At 41.9% G+C, this 21,859-nt stretch overlaps 2 protein-coding genes across 13 annotated transcripts in view; both read right to left on the bottom strand.

The window, feature by feature from the left end:
- Window positions 1–15,965, bottom strand: part of xrn1 (5'-3' exoribonuclease 1) — a 144,368-nt gene extending 128,403 nt beyond the window's left edge. For 3 of the 9 annotated variants that reach the window (XR_007248612.2, XM_048541539.2, XM_048541540.2), the window contains exons 1-2: window positions 5,786–5,922; window positions 4,434–4,516 (exon numbers count right to left, since the gene is read on the bottom strand). Coding sequence is in view for 7 of the 9 variants with exons in the window: in XM_048541539.2 (XP_048397496.1) it covers window positions 4,434–4,508 (75 nt within the window). In the remaining 2 variants the exon portion in view is untranslated. Of the gene's footprint in view, window positions 1–4,433; window positions 4,517–5,785; window positions 5,930–15,862 lie in introns of those variants that run through there. The other 6 variants (XM_048541535.2, XM_048541537.2, XR_007248613.2 and 3 more) reach the window with 5 other exon arrangements.
- atr (ATR serine/threonine kinase) overlaps window positions 8,720–21,859 on the bottom strand; it is a 90,394-nt gene continuing 77,254 nt past the window's right edge. For 2 of the 4 annotated variants that reach the window (XM_048541529.2, XM_048541530.2), the window contains 5 exons: window positions 20,958–21,114; window positions 20,317–20,470; window positions 17,638–17,789; window positions 17,382–17,487; window positions 8,720–16,775 (listed from right to left, as the gene is read on the bottom strand). In XM_048541529.2, coding sequence (XP_048397486.2) covers window positions 16,602–16,775; window positions 17,382–17,487; window positions 17,638–17,789; window positions 20,317–20,470; window positions 20,958–21,114 — 743 coding nt within the window. In that variant the 3' untranslated portion in view covers window positions 8,720–16,601. Of the gene's footprint in view, window positions 16,776–17,381; window positions 17,488–17,637; window positions 17,981–20,316; window positions 20,471–20,957; window positions 21,115–21,859 lie in introns of those variants that run through there. The other 2 variants (XM_048541533.2, XM_048541534.2) reach the window with 2 other exon arrangements.

The raw sequence follows: 21,859 nt of genomic DNA, 5'->3' as shown, positions 1-21,859 counted from the left end.
CAACTCGCAGTAGCTTTTCCAGAACCAGAGCATTTCCTCTTTGGAAAAGCATTTATTTCTGAAATAAGTTAAGTCTGTAGTAAAATGTTACTATGCAGAAAACAGCATATTTAGAATAAAATCCTAACAATTAATATTTAAGGCATTCAAGATTTTCTAAATTTGGTTGGAGAAAGTCATTACAAAGCTTAAATCAAGACATGTGAAAGAGTAACTTTGACAGAAAGAATGACTGAAGGGTCCCCCTGCAAAAGAAAGCCTCATGAACAAAAACAAAGTTGGGGCAAGCTCAGCAGGTCTGGCAACATCTGTGAAGGAAAAAACAAGTGTTATTGTTTCGGGTCCAGTGACATTTCTTCAGAGCACAAAAAACTGACAATGCTGCAAATACTTAGCAGGTCTGGCAATGGAGAGAGAAACAGAGTTCATGTGTTCTGAGGAAGTGTCACTGGACTCGAAATGTTAACTCTGTTTTACCCTCCACAGATGCTGCCAGATCTGTGAGCTTTGTCAGCAACTTCTGTTTTTGTTCCTCATTTACAGCATCTACAGTTCTTTCGGTTTTTATTAAAGGCAGACTAATGTTGTGTCTGGATATTGTGTCAGGTGTCAGACCCTGAACCTCGAGAATTCACTACAAGGAAAATCACTAACTCCATGCTTCAACAAATTTCAGCAAAGCAAATGGGGCTGACATTTATGATCAACACACCTCAGGAATTATAATTTCCTGAGTACAACTGATAAGAATAAGTTATATGTGTACTCTCTTTCAGTTCACTGGAATGCGTTCATATTTTAAGTGGAGTTTGTACCCTGAGGATTTCACAACTTGCATAATATTTGAAGAATGAAAATATTTAACACGGAAGCTCAAACACTACTGTTTTTATCACTCTCACAGAAAAGTGTATTTTGTGATTAAATAAAATTTCTTTGGGTTCCACAGGCAGTGTAAGTAATAAAATATTGAATATAAAATAGTAAATGCTTGGCTCTCCTAAACTTATACTAGAATGAACCATTTCAGTGCTCCTGGACAGGGAAAAGAATCCTATCAAATGCAGAGGAATGGAATTGTGGGAGATATAGCAGTTTGGATCGGAAATTGGCTTGCTGAAAGAAGACAGAGGGTGGTAGTCGATGGGAAATGTTCATCCTGGAGACCAGTTACTAGTGGTGTACCGCAAGGGTCGGTGTTGGGTCCACTGCTGTTTGTCATTTTTATAAATGACCTGGATGAGGGCGTAGAAGGATGGGTTAGTAAATTTGCAGACAACACTAAGGTCGGTGGAGTTGTGGATAGTGACGAAGGATGCTGTAGGTTGCAGAGAGACATAGATAAGCTGCAGAGCTGGGCTGAGAGGTGGCAAATGGAGTTTAATGCAGACAAGTGTGAGGTGAAGCACTTTGGTAGGAGTAACCAGAAGGCAAAGTACAGGGCTAATGGTAAGATTCTTAGCAGTATAGATGAGCAGAGAGATCTTGGTGTCCATGTACACAGATCCTTGAAAGTTGCCACCCAGGTTGACAGGGCTGTTAAGAAAGCATACAGTGTTTTAGCTTTTATTAATAGAGGGATCGAGTTCTGGAACCAAGAGGTTATGCTGCAGCTGTACAAAACTCTGGTGCGGCCGCACTTGGAGTATTGTGTACAGTTCTGGTCACCGCATTATAAGAAGGATGTGGAAGCTTTGGAAAGGGTGCAGAGGAGATTTACTAGGATGTTGCCTGATGGAGGGAAGGTCTTACGAGGAAAGGCTGAGGGACTTGAGGCTGTTTTCGTTATAGAGAAGAAGGTTGAGAGGTGACTTAATTGAAACATATAAAATAATCAGAGGGTTAGATAGGGTGGATAGGGAGGGCCTTTTTTCTAGGATGGTGATGGCAAGCACGAGGGGGCATAGCTTTAAATTGAGGGGTGAAAGATATAGGACAGATGTCAGAGGTAGTTTCTTTATTCAGAGAGTAGTAAGGGAATGGAACGCTTTGCCTGCATCGGTAGTAGATTCGCCAACTTTAGGTACATTTAAGTCGTCACTGGATAAGCATATGGACGTACACGGAATAGTGTAGGTTAGATGGGCTTGAGATCGGTATGACACGTCGGCACAACGTTGAGGGCCAAAGGGCCTGTACTGTGCTGTAATGTTCTATGATCTATGTTAATACCAAGACCTCTGAAATAATTAAAAAAAACAGAAAATGCTGCAAATACTTAGCAGTTCTGGCAATGGAATGTTTCAGGTTATTACCTTCAACAGAACATTTACACCTGAAATGTTATTTGTTTCTTTCTCCACAGAAAATGAGACCCGGTGAGTACTTCCAGCACTTTTTTGTCATTATTTCTGATTTCCAGCATCTGTAATATTTTTGTGTTGTCAACACCCCTGTTTATATTTGGGATAAAATCTGAACTGACAAGGTGACTCACTTTGAAAGTAGTAGCAAGGTAAAGGAGTATTCAATGAACGGCAGGACGCAAGAAAACTCAGAGGAACAGGAGGATTGGGGTACTTGTCCCTGAAGGTGGAAGAGCAAGAAAATAGGGTCATTAAGATGACAACACGGTGTAGAGCTGGATGAACACAGCAGGCCAAGCAGCAGACGAGCAGAAAAGGTGACGTTTTGTTCGAGAACCTTCTTCAGAAAATTTCAGAATTTTCTGTTTTCTGAAGAAGGGTCTCAACCCGAAACACCAGCCTTCCTGCTCCTCTGATGCTGCTGTGTTCATCCAGCTCTACACTGTTATCTCAGATTCTCCAGCATTGGCAGTTCCTACTATCTCGGATTAAGACGATACATGGGTCACTTGTCTTCATCAACTGCGACATAGATTATAAGAGCTGGGAAGTTATGGTGAAGCTGTATAGGACTTTGGTCTGGCTGTAGCTGCAGTTCTGTTCACTGTACTATATGAAAGATGTGATTGCACGAGGTGGGGTGATGCAGAGGGGATTCACCAGAATGTTGTCTGGGCTAGAGCATTTTAGCTCTGAACGGAGGCTGGATAAACTCGGGTTATTTTCTTTGGAGCAGGTAAGGTTTGGGCAGTGTGGTGGGTGGGAGCTGATATGTGTGTAAGGTTATGAGGGTGAATAGAAAGCAACTGTTCTCCTTAGGTGAAGAGTCAATAACAAAATACGATTTTATGGTGAAAACCAGGAGGTTCAGAGGGGCACTGAGGAAACACCTTTTTTAAAACCCCGAGGTTAGTCGGGGTTTGGAATGCACTGCCTGGGGCGGAAAACTCGCAACCTTCAAAAAGTATTTGGGTGAGCACCTGAGGGGTCATAACATTCAAGGCTATGGACCTAGTGTTGGAAGGTGGAATTGGTCTAGATTTTGCGTGTTTTCTGGTGGTACAAACTTGATAGGCTGCACAGCCTTTGTAATAACATCACTCATTGTTCCCAGCAAATCAGATGAAATTTACTCTGGTGAACAGGCGGAAATAAAATGAACAAGCTGGTAGACATTACAAAAATTATTAATATACCTCATTAATACAGAAATGAAATTTAGCAAAAACTAGCACAAGATCACAATGAGAAAATGACATCATAAAACACTGTTATTTCATCAACGAAAACATCTAAGTAATTTGCTAAGGTCTCCATGCCTATACCTCTTACTGAGGCTAGCAAGGCTGATGTACATTCATTGACGAGAATTAGTGTATAAACAATTTCAAACACTAGTACACAGCACATGCAGTTCAGATAACTAGATATTAAATCAAAACCAATTCAGGGGAAAAAGAAAGCCAATTAAAAATAAGACAAAGTATGTAACATTTCTTGGAAATGAGACTAATTCTTTTCACTGTGGAATGAGAATGTTCAAAATATAATGGAACAAAGATTATGAGACAGCCATAGCAACAAGTACAAAGACAAAAACAACAAAAATTCCAAAAGAATCAGTTATGCGTGTACATTTGAATTGTGACAGTTTGGACTGTTGTCACTGCACAGTGGTTCGGTGACAAACAAGCCACTAAACCAAAACAAGTGAACTCAGATCTTCTTCCATACTTGTGATTGTCAATTTATTTATTTCTAAGAAACTTTCACAAAGCGCAATCATGAAATGTTTAAAGTACAAACCACAAACACCGGAACTGTCATTTCAAACAATTACAATGTTGAATGCTTAGTTCTAGACAAAGTTTGAAAATTGGAAATAAGGGTTTGAAGGCAAGTCTCTGGTTGAGTGGAGGAAGAGATTTGAAGGAGACTCTGAGTTGATGGGGAGGGAGAGGGGTGATTTTTAATGCATGTCTCTCAGATGAATAAGTGAGACTCTAGGTTGTGGAGGGGGGATTTGAAGAGGTCGAAGAGGATGAAGCTAAGATTCTGGGTTGAAGGTGGCGGGGATAAGAAATATTATTTGAATGGATAGTCTCTGCGAGGTTGCTTCTTCCTTACCTGATGCTCCTTTACTACTTGGCTCAGGCATGGATAGCGTTCACTTATCCAGCGGTAAAACTTGGGGACACCCATTGCCGGTGCTGCGTTTTAAAATGGAGCAACAAAGAGAGAATCAAAGTGTTGTGGTGGGGAGTTGATGCCAGGACAGCTGTGTAAACAGGGCCCTGTGGCACCTCCAGCTCTCTATCTGTCCCTTTCTGCCCCTCTCTCTTTCCAACTCTTTTCCACAAGCCCTCGCTATTTCCCTCTCAGTCCCTCTACTTGTCTCTGTCTCTCTCCTCCTCCTCCTCCCCGTCTCTGATCCCCTTCCCTTTGTCTCCTCTCTCTCTCCGTCTCCCTCGTTTCTGCCTGTCAGTCTGTCTCTCTCTACCTCTCTCCCCTACCCTTTGCTCACCTGTTGCCCCTCTGCCTCTGCCTCGGTCCCTCACGTCTCTCACTCTCCACTACTCAGTCCCTCTCTCGTCTCATCTCCCTTCCTCATTTCTCCTCTCTCCACTCCATCTCTTACTCTCATTCCACTGTTTCTCTTCCTGCCTCAGTCTCTCAGGCCCTCCCTGTCACCCCCCTCCTCTCTCTCTGTCTCTGTCTCACACACAACCCTAACTGTCTCTGATTCTCTCCCTTGTCTGTCTTCCTCTCTTTGTCACTCTATTCCTGTACCTCAGTTTCTCTGTTCCCCTCTCCCAGCCTCTCCGGTTTCCTTGTTTCTCTCCCTCTGCCGTTCCTTTGGTCGCTCTCCCTATCTCCCCGTCTCATTCTCAGCCTCTCCACACCTCTCTCTCTCCCTCCCCCCCCATCTCTCACTCCCTGCTCCTGTCTCAGTCTCTCGTTTCCCCCGACCTTTGTCAGTGAATCTCTCTTCCTCTGCCTAATCCCACCCATGCGCGCGCTCTCTCTCTCTCTGCTTCTCCATCTCTCTCCCTCTACACCCGTCCACTATCTCCTTCTATTCTCTCCTCATTGCCGCCCAACTCACCCTCTATTCCCCCTTCTCTATCCCGGCTCTCTACCCCCTCACTCCTCCGCTGTCCCCTCCTCTCCTCTCTCTTCCTCGCTCCTTCTCTCTCCCCGCTCCGTCTCTTCCCTCCTCTTTCCCCACCAACCCCGATGTCCCCCTTCTCTCTACCCGCTTTCCCCCCTCTCGTGCGCTCTCTCTCTCCCTATTTCTATCTCTCCCTCCCCCCGCTCCATGGCCCGGGGCCTACGGCAAGCGGCGGCCCCTCTCAGCCGCTGACGCAGCTCCAAGCGGCGGTCACAAAGCGGCGGGGAACCGCTTCCTGACGGGTGTCCGCCACAACTATTTGCACAGACTCTCCTGTTGTCCCCCTTCACTCCCCACCCTCCTTCACCTTTTTAAAAATTTTAATCCGTTTCTAATCACTGGTCGGACCCGGTGTCACCCTTGGATCAGTCCGGGCAGCTTGTGTCTCCTGCCTTGTCAGTCCCCCGCAGTACAGGGGTTGGCGATGTCAAACCTTTTGGTCCGGGCTCCTCATCTCCTCTAAAACCTCGCAGGCATTTACCAAAACTGCAAAATACATAGCTGTTTTCCCTCACTAACGGTCATAAATTCACGTGCATTTGTAAAATGTCAGAACCTCAGGTTTTCATATTGTTGCTCTATGTTCGTTGAACATTCTAATATCGACAGTAATTATTTTTAAACAATAATTCTTTCATGGGATGTGATAATGGGGTATGGACGTGACTGTCTAGATCAACATGTGCTCCCCATCGTTTTTTTGCGGGGTTTGAAGACAAGGCTTCAATGTACTTAAGGCATTTTAAGGGAAATCTTTAATTGAGGAGGTGGACCTGCCTCATACCTACCTGATGCTTCTTCAACACTTGGTTTAAGCTCAGATACTATGTGCTTTCCAGTGGTAAAACTTGGGGACACCCATCACTACAGGTGATGCATCAGCCACCCTCTTGTGACAGAAGAGACAGCAAGAGGAATTTGGTTGTGATGGTGTTCTCTAGCACGTGAAACCCTTGTCTTTCTAGGTAATAGAGGTTTTGATTTTAGAAGATGCTATTATTGCAGGCATGTTGCTGAGTTGGTAGTGTTTGTCTTATAAGTATTGCAAATTGCTGCTACTGCATCAGTGGTGGAGAAAGTGAATACTTAAATTGGTGGGATGAATGCCAATCAAGATAGCTGTCTTTTTTTCCCTCCCATTTGATTGCTTTTGAGTCTCTTAAATGTTGTTAAAGTTTTGTTCTTCTAGGCAAATGGACCATATACTATTGATTCTTGACATGTGTCTTGCAGAAAGTTATTGGAGAGCCAGGAAATGAGCTATTCAGCTTAGAACTGACAGTCTTAGCTCAGCTCTTGGATCCACAATATTTGTATTGTTGATTCAGCTTTGCTTCGGGCCAATGGTAATTCCTAGGATATTGACAGTAGAGGAATTCAGTGATGGTAAGGCCAGTGAATGTCAAGGCATGGTGATTAAAATCTATTTTATTGGACATGCTCTTGGTTTAATATCTGTCTGAAAAGTTGCATAATGCACGAAACATTGTGCAATCATCAGCAAACATCTGTATTTGTGATGGAGGGAAGGTAACTGAAAGTAGCTAAGGATGGTTGGATCATGAACACCTGGACATCCCAGGATCGAGATGATTTAGCTCTCAAAAATTATATTTCTTTTACGTGTGTATCTATCAAACAAAATCAACAGTGCCATAAAATCTTGTTTATAAAAATAAGATGTAACATGGCATACAGTGCTGATCTGCCTGTGTGACATCTTGAGTGTGTCAGGGGTGAGGGTTCTGGCATCTTCCCTCATGTGACCATGAATGTGGTGTTCTGTGCTGATAACACATTTTGGGCGAGACCACACCCACTTGAAGACCCTCGCTGAATATATTGTGGAGACTACTGCAGTAAACAAAAAAAATTCAGAATGGTTAGCTAACAAATCAGAGACCACATGGGGGAACTTATTCCTCACTCATCACCAAGTTGTTCTGAGATAATAGGAACTGCAGATGCTGGAGAATCTGAGATAACAAGGTATGGAGCCGGATGAACACGGCAGGCCAAGCAGCATCTAAGGAGCAGGAAAGGTGACATTTCGGGCCTAAACCCTTCATCAGAAATGGGGGAGGGGAAGAGGGCGAGGCGGATCGGAGGTGGATAGAGGAGAAGTTAGGTGGAGAGGAGACAAACAAGTTAGGGATGGAGCCACTAAAGTTGAGTGTAAATGGGGAGGTAGGGAGGAGATAGTCCAGGGAGGATGGACAAGTGGACAGATGGGTGTGCAGCTTGAGGTGGGAGAAGGGGATAGGTGAGAGGAAGAACAGGTTAGAGAGGCGGGGATGAGCTGGGCTGATTTTGGGATGCAGTAGTGGGAGGGGAGATTTTGAAGCTTGTGAAATCCACATTGATACCATTGGGCTGCAGGGTTCCCAAGCGAAATATGAGTTGCTGCTCCTGCAACCTTCGGGTGGCATCGTTGCGGCACTGCAGGAGGCCCAGGATGGACATGTCATCTGAGGAATGGGAGGGGGAGTTGAAATGGTTCGCGACTGGGAGGTGCAGTTGTTTATTGCGAACCGAGCGGAGGTGTTCTGCAAAGCAGTCCCCAAGCCTCCCCTTGGTTTCCCCGATGTAGAGGAGGCCACAACGGGGACAGTGGATGCAGTATACCACATTGGCAGATGTGCAGGTGAACATCTGCTTGATGTGGAAAGTCTTCTAGGGGCCTGGGATAGGGGTGAGTGGGGAGGTGTGGGGGCAGGTGTCGCACTTCCTGCGATTGCAGGGAAAAGTGTCGGGTGTAGTGGGGCTGGAGGGGGGTGTTGTTCTGACCTGCCGCAAGCCATTTGAAAGAAGATCAGTGTATCTTTCATGATGGAATTAGATAAATACTTGAACAGGAAAATATCTGAGGAAACATCAGTGGAATGGGATAACTTGCAAAGAAGTGGCTCCAGCACAATGAGCCAAATGGCCTTATTCTGCGTTGTATCATTCTATGAATTTTAAAATGAAACAAAAAATGTTTAATTCCTTTTAACTTTGATGTACAGGAAATATAATAACATGGTTTTATAAATTAAGAGACAGGAATTCTGCAAATACCAAAGTTATAGGTTAGAGCCTATTCCAATTATGAGGGAATGCAGATGCAGCTAAGGAAAAGTATTTCAGTTCAAATTAAATATTTACTCTATTTTTCTCTTCACTGATGCTGCCTGGCCATTTTAGTTTATTTTGCATTTTCTAAATTTTTAATGATTAAAAATACTAAAGGATAAAGAGGTAAAACAGGAGTGCATTATTTAATGGGAAGACCAATAGATTTAAACAGAATTATGTTGCTTTGGGAAAAGAAAAATCTCGCCAAAAGTTTAACTCAATGAGAGAGACAAGGTTAATATTTAATCTAAAGAAAAATGTGTATAAACAATAAAGGATAGCATCAGCATGGGAATGGATCAGCTGGAAAAATACATGAATGATGCTTACTATAAAGTGCAAATTAGTCATCAACATGTGACGGAGAAAAGATAATTGCAAAAAGCCTTGCAAAATCTGCCTGTAATTATTATGCTGTACTTGGACATTTGTGATCCATTAAACTTACCATGGAAAATTAAATCTAATAATCAGCAGTGTAAGAACAAAAGGGAATCTAACCACCTCCCTCGACTTTCAATGGCATCACATTTGCTGAAACCCACACTAACAATACTCTTGGGATTACAATTGACCAGAAACTGAATTGGACTAGCCACTGAAATACTGTGCATACACAGCATGCCGGAGGCAAGTAGCAAATAACTCACTTCCTAACACCACAAAACCTGTCCACTGTCTCCAATGGCACAGGAAAGGAGTGTGATAGAATATTCCCCACTTGCTTGGATGGCTGCAGCTCCAATGAAATTCATGAAGTTCAACACATTACAGGACAAAGCCGCCGACTTGATTGACAACCCATCCACTACCGTCAACATTCAATACCTTCACCACCAGCCAACAGTGGCAGTAGTGTGTACCATCTGCAAGGTGTACTGCAGCAACTATGAAGGCTTCCTCAACGGCATCTTCCAAAACCTGTGATCTCTACTACCCAGAAAGCCAAGGGCAAAAGAGATGTTTGGGAGAACTACCAACTGCAATTTCCATTCCACACACTCACCATGCTAACTTGGATATGTATCCCCTTCATTGTTGTTGGGTCAAAATCCTGGAATTCCCTAATAGGCTGTGGATATCCCTACATTCAAAGGACTGCAACAGTTCTAGGAGACAGATTTTCATAATCTTCTCAAGAGCAGTTAGGATTAGGCAATAAATGCTAGCCTGGCCTGTGCTGCCTGCACGTATGAACAAATGAAACAAATCTCTTTGGCAAGGTTGGAAGACTAAGGAATTTCACAAAGCTTGGAGTTAGCCTTTCATGAAGCAGCTAACAAGTGAAAAGTTGCATAAAGGCTCCAAATATCATATTTCACTTGAATAACAAACAAGAAAAGAAGTTTCATAATTGATGTGCGAGGCGGAATACAGTATCTTCAGATGCAGCTTTAGAGATATCAGTGATTTAGGAAAAAAAATCATTGCTTGAAACTACAGGAGAGGAGGACTATCTTTGGTTTTCGAGCCTGAGCAGCCACGTGTTTGATTTTAACACTTATAAAGCTTCTAAATCTTATTTTTTTTGTAAATCTATAATAGTAAGGTCAGGGAACTTTTTATCCTTACATTTATACTGTGATCTCGCTTGATTGACACTTAATGTTAAGGATTAGTATAAAGTTATCCCAGAGCAGTGTCTTTGATCAGTAAGACTGTGGTAATGCTGTATTTTTGATCAAAGAGGTTTTCTGTTTGTTTTTAGGTAATTTCTGGTTCTGTAGATTGTTAAAGGGGCAAAAATGGCTTTAGTGGGATGATGTGAGAGATCAGGGAGATTTTGAATATTCCTGGAGAATATGCCTGCAGGGAGTTTGTTTGGTTATGAATCCTATCAGACCGCATGAATCAGTGGAGCAATGATGGATGGTAGTTTCAGGAAACACATCAGATGCCGTCAGGTTGATTGCTAGGAATGTTAGGGGAGGTCGGAAGGTAATACAGGAGTCTCCTGTGGCTAACCCCATCTCAAACACCTATGCTGTTTTGGACACTGTAGGGGGATGGCCTCTCAAGGAAGTATAGCACTGACAGCCATGTTTCTGGCCCTGTGACTGGCTGTACAATAATGAGGGGTATGTCAGGTTCCAAGCTATTGATTGCAATAGAAGACTCTATAGTCTGAGGCAAAGACAGACACTTCTGCGGCCATCTGTGAGACATCAGGATAGTATGTTGCCTCCCTGATACCAGAGTCAAGGATGTCTCAGAGAGGATGCAGAATATTCTGAAACAGGAAGTGACTGGCAGGAGGTTATCATTGGTACGCAGGAAGGAAAGAGAAGCGGTTTGGAAGAAAGAATATAGGAAACTAGGCAGGAGGCTACAAAGTAGGTTCTAGAGAGTGGCACAGTGGCTCAGTGGTTAGCACTGCAGCCTCACAGCACCAAAGACCCGGGTTTGATTCCAGCCTCAGGGTGTCTGTCTGTGTGGAGTTTGCACATTCTCCCCGTGTCTGCATGGGTTTCCTCCCACAGTCCAAAGATGTGCAGGCTAGGTGGATCGGCCATGCTAAATTGCCCATAGTGTTCAGGGGTGTGTGGGTTCTAGGGGTATGGGTTTGGGTGGGATGCTCCAAGGGGCGGTGTGGACTTGTTGGGCCGAAGGGCGTGTTTCCACACTGTCAGGAATGTAATCTAATCTACTACTGATGCCATGTGCTATTGGCAGGAGAAATAGGATAGAGCAGATGAATGTGTGGCTGAGGACCTAGTGCAATGGACAAAGAGTCACATTTTTGGACCATTGGGATCTCTTCAGAGGTAGAAATGACCTGTATGAGAGGGACGAGTTCCACCTGAACTGGAAGGGGACCAATTTCCTTCTGGGGAGATTTGCCAATGCTACTTGGGAGGCTTTAAACTAGTAGGGGGGAACCAAAGCAATACAAGAGAAGAGGCGGAGGCAGATAAGGGGAGCAAGTCAAATAGTCAAGACAGACAAGAGCTTAGCAGAGAATGAGCTAAGGCTGATAAATTATACTGCATTTATTTCAATGCAAGAGGCCTGACAAATTTGCAGGGCAGCACAGTGGCTAGCACTACTGCCTCACAGTACCAGGGACACAGGTTCGATTCTATCCTCGGGCAACCGTCTGTGTGGAGTTTGCATTATTCTTCGTGTGTCTGCGTCTGTTTCATCCAAGTGCTCCGGTTTCCTCCCACAATGCAAAGATATACAGAATAAGTGGATTCACCATGCTAAATTGCCCATAGTGTCCAAGGATGTGTAGCTTAAGTGGGTTATAGGGGGATGGGTCTAGGTGGGATGCTCCAAGGGGCAGTGTGGACTTGTTAGGCCGAGGGCGTGTTTCCACACTGTAGAGATTCTATGATCTATGATAAGGCAGATGAACTTAGGACATGGTTGGGAACATTGGTCTGGGATATCACAGCTATTACAGAAATGTGGCTTAGAACTGACAGCTTAATGTTCCGGGGTATAGATGCTATAGAAAGGATAGAAGGGAGGCAAGAGAAGAGGGGGAGGGGCGTTTTTGGTTAGGAATAACATTATGGCTGTACTTCGGGAAGATATTCCTGGGAAATCGTCCAGTGAAGTTATATGAGAAATAAGGAAGGGATGTTGTTGGGATTGTATTATAAACCCCTAATAGTCAGCAGGAAATTGAGAAGCAAATATATAGGGAGATTTCAGATATCTGTAAAGATAATTGTAATGGTAGGAGATTTTAATTTTCCTAATGTAGACTGGGCCTGTCAGTGTTTAGGCCTTGGATGGGGATGAATTTCTTAAGTGCATACAAGAAAAGTTTCTTATTCAATATGTGGATGTGCCTACTAGAAGGAGAATAACTTCAGTGCATATCCAAGTCCACTTTATCAAGTCATTACTATAATAAGCTGTTGCCAGGTCAGCAAACATACGTAAAATGCAAAACACTGCAGATGCTAGAAGTAATTAGCTTAGGCAGCAAGTGTGGCATGGATAATTCAGTTCATTTTCAGCTCTGGAGAGCTGCCAACCAAAGTTACAAAACAAAATATATTGGAGAGGGTTCAGAAAAGATTTACCAGAATGTTGCCAGGAGTGGAGAGTTTGAGTTATAAAAATAGGCTGGGACATTCTTCACTGGAATATAGGAGGTTGAGGGGTGACCTTATAGAGATTTATAAAATCACGAGGGGTATAGATAAGGTGGATAGCAAGGACCTTTTCCCTCGGATGAGGGAGTTCAAAACTAGGGGGCACATTTTTAAGGTGAGAGGAGGAAGTTTTAACAAAGCACTGGAGGGGCAACATTTTATTAATGGAGTGTTTTTCATGTGTGGAAAGAACTGTGAGAAGAAGCAGCAGGTGCAAGTACAGTTACAACATTTAAAATAAATCTGGATAAGTACATGAATAGGAAAGCTTTGGAGGGATATGGACCAAATGCAGAAAAATGGGACTAATTTAATTTCGGATCATGGTCGAAATGAGCTAGTTGGGAAAAGGACCTGTTTCCAGCCTGCATGACTCAATGACTCTAGGTGTTTCCTCATCAAGGAAGATTGCTCCAACAGTTCCATCTATTCACTACATGCCAAAGCAGCCTTAAAAAAATTGCACCTATTACCGGTATAATAATTTTATTTGCTACTCACCCATTTGATTGGTGTTACACTATCTGGGCTAGAACTATGATAAAAATGGTTTTATGTTTACATGATGAAAATGGCTGTTGCAATTTCAAAGCTGCTGATAAGATACGTACTGCACAGTATTTCATAAGAAAACCTGACAAACAAATGAAATCAAAACATTATAAGACAGATGTCAGAGGCAGGTTCTTTACTCAGAGAGTGCTAAGGGCGTGGGACACCCTGCCTGCCAATGTAGTTAACTCATTAGGGGCATTTAAACAGTCCTTGGATAAGCATATGGATGATGATGGGATAGTGTAGGGTGAGGGGCTTAGATTAGTTCACAGGTCGGCGCAACATCGAGGGCTGAAGGGCCTGTTCTGCGCTGTATGGTTCTATGATCTATTATAGCCCTTCTGTTCGTCACACGTGTTAAGTTTTGTTATACGGATGATGGACTGGTTCAGTTCATTTTGAAGAGCCCTTCCTTAAGCCCCTTTAAGCCCATGTTTGAAAGGATGATAACCAAACAATAGGAGTACCTCCAACTAATGACTCGGTCATAAGATTTTCAAATTTTACATCTTGACAACTCCTGGTTTGATTTTAAACATCTTTAATTTATAAATTTTTTAAAAATCCTTCACAGGATGTGGCCATCACTGGCCAGGCCAGCAATGCTGTTAGTTTTTATTTGCATAAATTAACGCTGAGTGGAATGGGGATGGGAATGAAAAGCTTTAAAACAGCCTTTATCCTAACAAACCGTAATGGCCATATATCCCATACCTAGAGCATAGGCCATTCAGACAAATATTAAGATTAAGCCATTTGCTGTTGGATAAATTACAAAAGATTTGTCCACGCTATTTGCAACCTTGCCGTCCTATTTGACACAAAGCTGAGCTACCATTCACATATCCTCTTCATCACCAAGCTAGTCTACTTCCACTTCCATTGTCACTTCAGCTCAACTGCTGCTAAAACCCTCATCCACGTTTTTTTTCCCCCCTCTGGCCTCAAATATTCCAGTATATCCTGGTCAGTCTTCCATAAATTTCAGCTGATTCAATCAACTGCACTGCTTGTATCTTCATGCGCACAGAATCCCATTAACACACCACTGCTCATGGCCTACATTTTCTCAAAGTCAGCAATACCTCAATTTAAAGTTCTCACAATGTGCTTAAATCATTCAATGGCATTGTCTTACCTTATCTCTGTAATCACTTCCAGCCCTGCAACTCTCAGAGAGCACTGTTTTACTCAAATTCTGATTTCTAACATATCTATGACTTTCATCAGTACCATTGGCAGTCGTGTTTCTGCTGTCTAGGCGAAAACCTTCCTAACTTTCTCTTAAACCTCTCTGTCTTCCTTTTTAGTCACCTGTCCAAATATCTAATGTAACTCTTTGTCAATTGATACTTGTTCTGTGAAGGGGGCACTTTGGGACATTTTACTCAAAAGTTGCTATTTAAATATATTCATTTGTAAAATACCTTGTGAAGTGCACTTTTCTATTACAAATACCTAACCTCTTGCACCCCTTTCTTCACAGTCAAAGGAACCTTTTTCCTGTACTTCACCTGTATTACAATAACTGACAATCCCCAACAGGGCAGTAAATAATATTCTTTAGTGACAAAAACAGTAAATGCTGGAGAAACTCCTGGTCTAGCAGCACCAATGGACAGAGAAATAGAGTTAAGGTTTTGAGTCTGATATGACTCTTTTTCCATTTTATTCTTATTTATTCCTTAGTGGCTACATGGCTTTCATAAAATGAATGCTCCCTGCCATGGTTGAGAAGCATCTCTAACCGGGTAAAGTCAGGTCATCTACAGAGACATATAACATACAGCTGCAGTTTGATGTCACAGTTTGGTAAGTATTCCTTTTCGACAAACGATATTTTTAATTAATGAATGATCAATGGAAGGGTTATAACACTGCTGAGTTTAACAAGAATGTTAAAATGTTAGCTTAGAGGGCATCGCCTCAAAATGAAGGGAAGCAGATGTAGGACTGAGGTCAGGAGGAACTTCTTCACCCAAAGGGTTGTGAATCTGCGGAATTCCATGCCCAGTGAAGCAGTTGAAGCTACCTCGCTGAATGTTTTTAAGGCAAGGCTAGATACATTTTTGAACAGTAAAGGAATGAAGGGTTATGGTGAGCGGGTGGGTAGGTGTAGCTGAGTCTCAAAAAGATCAGCCATGATCTTATTAAATGGCAGAGCAGGCTCGAGGGGCCAGATGGCCCACTCCTGTTCCTGGCTCTGATGTTCTTCTAAAAAGAAAATAAGTTTCTATTCCATGGTTTATTTTACACATTAATGTGGACTAAGATTGTGAAAACAAAAATAGAAAATCTGGTTCAAAACGTTCAATTTCAGATTATACAACCCTGTACAAACATTTCTTCGTAATTTTTTTTCTGCTGTAAAGTTTTTACTGCTATCCTTGGAATGGCACACAAAATAGGTACATGAAAGTAATTCTCAATAAGTGTGCACATGGTTCTCTAACACTTCATATTTATAAATTGGAAGCAGAAACCATGACATAATTTACATGAACTGGTGTCACCTGCACCAAAAACATTGCACACGTTACCAAAGGAGGACAATGAAAATCAAAATAACAAGATAACCCAACACCGAGTTCAGTGTGACCTACCATGTATTAGCTAATGGAATCAGTGGAAGTTGTATTGCACTTTTCTTACAGATATGCAAAGATCTTCAGTCCCCATTCAAATGCAGTGGGTTGTACATTTCCTTGTACCTCAGAATCCCATAGCTTTGTCAGTTATAAAATGGACTTTTCTCAATCTTAATGGAGTACCATTAACAGAACTTAATGAGAAGTCACATTCGTTCCAATAAATTGTCTTGATGATCAATTCTCTTTTTTCAAAAGTGGCAATACATCATATTTACAATACAAATTAATCAATATCATGAACGAAGACAGCATGCTGCAGGCTCTGGCCTCAATGAGGTAAGTGAAGTTCAATCCTTTAACCCATTCCCAGTCTTGAACTAAGCCAACCATTTCTCCTTTCTTGCTCAGTCTCTGGGATATCCATAAATTTCAAGTTGTTCAGCTTTGTCATGCAATCAGCAGAAGACAGTCAAAGAAAATCTGTTTGTTGTTTATGATGGCTTCTGGAACTGAAGGAGAATTCCATATCCTCGGGCTTCATCATGTAAACTATTTGCCTAGAATATATTGTTCTTTTCCTGAAATAAGTTGCTGAAAGAAAATCACTGCAAAGGCATACTGCAGTGATTTAAATGTAGCTTCCTGAAAGGTCAGCAACTGGTGGTGGGTGATTTAATGCTGGGGATAAAGGATGTCAAATCAATACCCTTGCTTCATCCTGACACCCAAGTTGCAGTTTTTGTGAATGCTATCACATGTATGGAGCCCAGCCCAGATACATTTGACACAGGAGATTTATATTTGTTGCTTCTTGAATAAGGTAGTGAACATGACCTTCAATTGATAAGGGCAAACCCTTCACCTTATTTCTCGTCTTAATCACTCCATGTAGCCGTTTTTCTATGTCTTGAACATGGGTCTTGGCCTAAAACAAGCAAATCAACATTTCAAATGTCAAAACACTAATTCTCTCCCTTTTTAAATTTGTTCACACTTCAATCAACAGTCATTCTTCCTGTGATAGACTGCACCAACTATACCCGATTACTTTAATCTCAAAAGTGACTACTTTCAGTTGGAAAGGGAGTATTTTCCATCAAATTTCCTTATAATTTTACAAAAGGCAACAACTCTACTCCTGACGTCACATGCTACCTCATTTAACACTTTTAAGCTACTCAATAAATATTTAGAGAAAAATAATCGTGCAACAAATTTTGTAGCTCTAGTCAAATCAGCTCCTTCCTTCACTAAAATTGAGAATGCAAAGCAGAAGGCCAAAACTCAGTCGGAGGGTTTAAAAGATTAAAGTCAAAGTAAATCAGGAAGCAGTGGTTCATCGACCTCGCTAAGCAGATCTGTAAAATTGTTCTATGATTTTTAAAAACAAAGTAGCAGTTGCCACTTTCTGAAGAGCAATAGACGTAACTATAGTTATCAGTGTAGGATAAGGATAGACAGATTTGAAGGGGAAAACAGAAAACTGAATTCCCTTTTAAAACCAACGCAAGGAAGACATTCTCTCACTGACCTTTTCATTGATTACCTCCCCAGTTTCATTGGGTTGTACTTTTGTACTTCCTTTTACTGGCTTACTCCATTCCACCAGTGGGTCATGCAGAAAAGTTTTCAGAACACTGAAAGAAATAATTGGTTGCTCTAACAATGAGGACACCAAATAAAATGAAGTTGAGACAATCAATATTTATAATTAAAGCTTATACAAGTAATCAAATATCTTACCAGAAATAATTCTAACTATAATTTCTCAAGCTCTGTGGCATTACCTCATTAAAGGTTCTCGTTGATCACGCATTAACCTCAAAGTCACTTCACAGGCTCGGCGGAACAAACCTTCTGTCCCCATAGGGCCCATGGCATGGACCATATTGTGGGTTAGACGAAAAGGGACAACTTCTGGAACATCAAAGGTCTCCCCCTAAGAAAACGAGAACTTTTGCTTGTAACCTCCAGAACTTTATAAGCTTTTTTTTTCACTCCATAGAGTTGCTGCAGTTGAAGAGAGAATCTGGACAGATTTACTTCTGGATTAAATGCTTCGGTAGTCCATTTCTTCAAAAGTTAACAGATATAAATTGACTGACATTGACTGAGTATCAAGTTGGTGGCCTGAAAAGCAGGACATAGATAACGGTAGGATGCAGGTTTGCATGTTGCTCTATGTTAGAACAACAGGAGGAAATTGGCTTGGACATAAAGCATTTCCTCCTTGAAACAAACTGATGGATGTTTCTATCCAGAAAGAGTATCCGAAGTCTTTTGCAGTACTGAGCCATTACTACCAGTAAGCTGCACATGTTTAAGTTTCACAGATTTTGTAGCGTGCTGACGGTGGAACTGTCAGCATTTACTATCATTACAACTGTGACACTGACAGTAAATCTGCTGCCTGCACGTGGGCAGTTAAGGGTAGAAAACGGCCTCATATTCCTCCACAGGATATAGTGGTGCAGATAGATAACCTCTGAAGTTGTTTAAATTAAATATTAACTCTCATTTGGAGCAATTATTTTTGCTGATAAATACTGTAAAACTTGTGTTGTTGATTTAGGTGTAACTGAAATTTTAGTGATATATGAATTCATAATTAGTATATAAACAACTTCCCTGATCTTGACAAGGTAACAGTACACAGGTGGAATGCCAAATTCCATGATCACAAAAATTCCCAAATATTTCAGCTTTTACTTCAATCCCAGATGCATGCATTCACGAGATAGAGGCATCAGTAGCTAGACCAGCATTTATTGCCCTAATTGCCCAGAGACCAGTCAGTCAACCACATTGCTGTGGGTCTGGAGTCACATGTAGGCCCAGATCAGGTAAGGATGGCAGTGTTCCTTCTCTGAAGGACATTAGTGAACCAGATGGGTTTTTTGACAATCAACAATGGTTTCAGGGTCATTAGAAGATTCTTAATTCCAGATGTTTAAAAACTGATTTCAAATTCCACAGTTTGACGTCGTGGCATTCAAAGCAAGGCCATCAGAACATTCAGATAACAAGATTTACAGCCGGATGAACACAGCAGGCCAAGCAGCATCAGAGGAGCAGGAAAACTGACATTGTGGGCCTTGACCCTTCTCCAGAAATGGGGGAGGGGAAGGGGGTTCTGAAATAAAAAGGGAGAGAGGGGGAGGCGAATAGAAGATGGATAAAGGAGAAGATAGGTGGAGAGGAGACATACAGGTCAAAGAGGCAGGGATGGAGCCAGTAAAGGTGAGTGCAGATGGGGAGTTAGGGAGGGGATAGGTCAGTCCAGGGAGGACGGACAGGTCAAGAGGGTGGGGTGAGGCTCGTAGGTAGGAGATGGAGGTGGAGCTTGAGGTGGGAGGAGGGGATAGGTGGGAGGAAGGACGTTCGGGAGGTGGGGAAGAGCTGGGCTGGTTTTGGGATGCAGTTAGGGAAGGGGAGATCTTGAAGCTTGTGAAATCCACATTGATACCATTGGGCTGCAGGGTTCCCAAGCGAAATATGAGGTGCTGATCCTGCAACGTTTGGGTGGCATTGTTGTGGCACTGCAGGAGGCCCAGGATGGACATGTCGTCTCAGAAATGGGAGTGCTGTTGAAATGGTTTGTGACTGGGAGTGCAGTTGTTTGTTGCGAACCGAGCGTAGGTGTTCTGCAAAATGGTCCCCAAGCCCCCACTTGGTTTCCCTAATGTAGAGGAGGCCACATCGGGTACAGCAGATGCAGTATACCTCATTGGCAGATGTGCAGGTGAACATCTGCTTGATGCGGGAAGTCTTTTTGAGGCCTGGGATGGCGGTGAGGGAGGAGGTGTGGGGGCTGGTGTAGCATTTCCTGTGATTGCAGGCCAAGGTGCCGGGTGAGGCGGGGTTGGAGGTGAGTGTGGAGCGGACAAGGGAGTCACGAAGAGAGTGGTCCCTCCGGAAAGCAGCTAAGGGTGGGGAAGGAAAAATGTCTTTGGTGGTGGGGTCGGATTGCAGACGGCAGAAGGGTCGGAAGATGATGCATTGGATCCAACTGAGTTTCTGGATTAATAGTTGGGTGATAATACCACTGGGTCATCACCTCCCACTTTATTTTGCTATCTGCAAAATGATGGAAAAATGAGAAATAATCAAGTGCTTTTTACCCACTGGTTTGTTTTTGGTTAGAATTTTAATGTGTAATTGGTTATTTGGCCTGCTTGATAACATCAGGAAATCCCTGAAGATGTCATCTATCTGTGTAACATCAAGAAAGGTGTTCCTGCAGCGATTGTTAGATCTTTGTGGGCAGCCTTCTTTGAAGTCAGCAGCAAGCATCTCTTCACTGCATGAGCAAAAAGCCTGAAGTGACTTTTGGCCAAAAACAAAATGAAAGGTCTCTGTCATAGATTTTTTATCATTAAGTTGTGTGACTTTGTAACATTATAAATAATAAATACAGTGCAGTTATGCTTCTTTTAGAAGACGAATGCTAGAAAATAAACATTTACCTTATTAAAAAGACAGTTGAAGTCCACATGAACACATTCTCCTGTTAAAGAATCAAACAGAATGTTTTCTCCATGGCGATCACCTAGACCCAGAATATAGCCAACCATCGACATTACAGCAACTGAACGGCAGTAAGCTGATCTACTGCTGTACCTAATTGGAAGAATTACAAGGTTAAAGTTTCAAAACAACATAACTCATCGATCAGTAAGCATTATAGTCAACCACATATGATATACGGCATGTTAGTATTAAATATTAGTCTAAAAAATTCATTATTAACCATTCAACCATTACAACTTGACTGGGAGTCTATCATTTTTCTAACTAATTAATCCAATCGTCAATCTCATTATCTTCCCAAGGTATGCAATAACTAATCCACTGTTCATGACCTCACAGGTGGTGTATTTAACCTTTGTCATAACAGTGATTGATCCTCACAACCAAGCTAGCAAACTTTTATGGTAACTGAATCTGAAATGATTATGCAATACACCTTGTTCTCTTAACTAAAGTAAACTACTCCTACAAAAGAGTCATAAAATTCGCTAAGGAGTGACTGAAAAATAAGAAGTGAATATACTGTGAGACAGATATCCTGAATCCCTTATTGCTCTTTTGAATTTAAGAAACTGACCATGAAGTTGGATCAGGGAAAGTCCTAAGGAACCATTCATGAAAGACAGCTGGGTGACGGGGCAGAAGCTGCTGCTTAAATACAGATAATTTCTCCTCCAAAGGCGCTTGCTTTGGCAGCATGCACTGACGCAGTTCTTTCCCGATCATGTAAACACCTGGAAGAAACCATAGTCAAATCTTAGAATATCAGGAGCAATAATAAAATCAAAACACATTTGTCAAAATGTGTACTCTTATGAATTTAGTATTACAATTGAAGAAATATTTAATGTATCTTTTGCAAATAAGAACAAATTTAAAATCTTTCAATTCTGCAGTCTTGTGCTGAAAGTTAGTTTATTTCACGTGAGCACAATCCTTCTCACTTTTTGGGAGAAATTAGGCCGACATATACAGATAGGAAATAGCATCATGCACCATTGCAATTACATACGGTAATTTTCCCTTTCAAGATTCACGTCTCTGTGGTGATAAGCCAAGTTATTCTCCGTCACCTTTCAAACACTGTCTTAAATTGCACTCTTCAATTTCTGATCAGAACACAAATCTTCAGAACAAAAAATTACAACTTTGTGGTTAGTCTACACTGTGATACTGTGTGGGTAAGAAATGAAAGGGAGATTGGTGAAGTGTCAGGTTTGGAACAGGATACAGAGAAGCCAGGTGATACTTTTGGTTCATTCACAAAATATACTGTGATAGCAACACAGTGGGGTGAAATAAAATGTTAGGCTTGTACCAAATTCTCAAGAAAATGTGCATAAAACAAACAAGTTAAAAATCAATCACTTTACAGATAATTACACACCAATCATGTTGAATCAGCGAATGATGCAACACAGCAAGAACAATTTTCCTGTGCAAGCTCTTTCAAAGAGCTATCCAATTCACCCCATTTTC

This window comes from Stegostoma tigrinum, chromosome 14 (genome assembly GCF_030684315.1).
Source record: "Stegostoma tigrinum isolate sSteTig4 chromosome 14, sSteTig4.hap1, whole genome shotgun sequence".
NCBI classification, from domain to species: Eukaryota; Metazoa; Chordata; class Chondrichthyes; order Orectolobiformes; family Stegostomatidae; genus Stegostoma; species Stegostoma tigrinum.
This window is presented reverse-complemented; position numbering and strand designations above follow the sequence as displayed.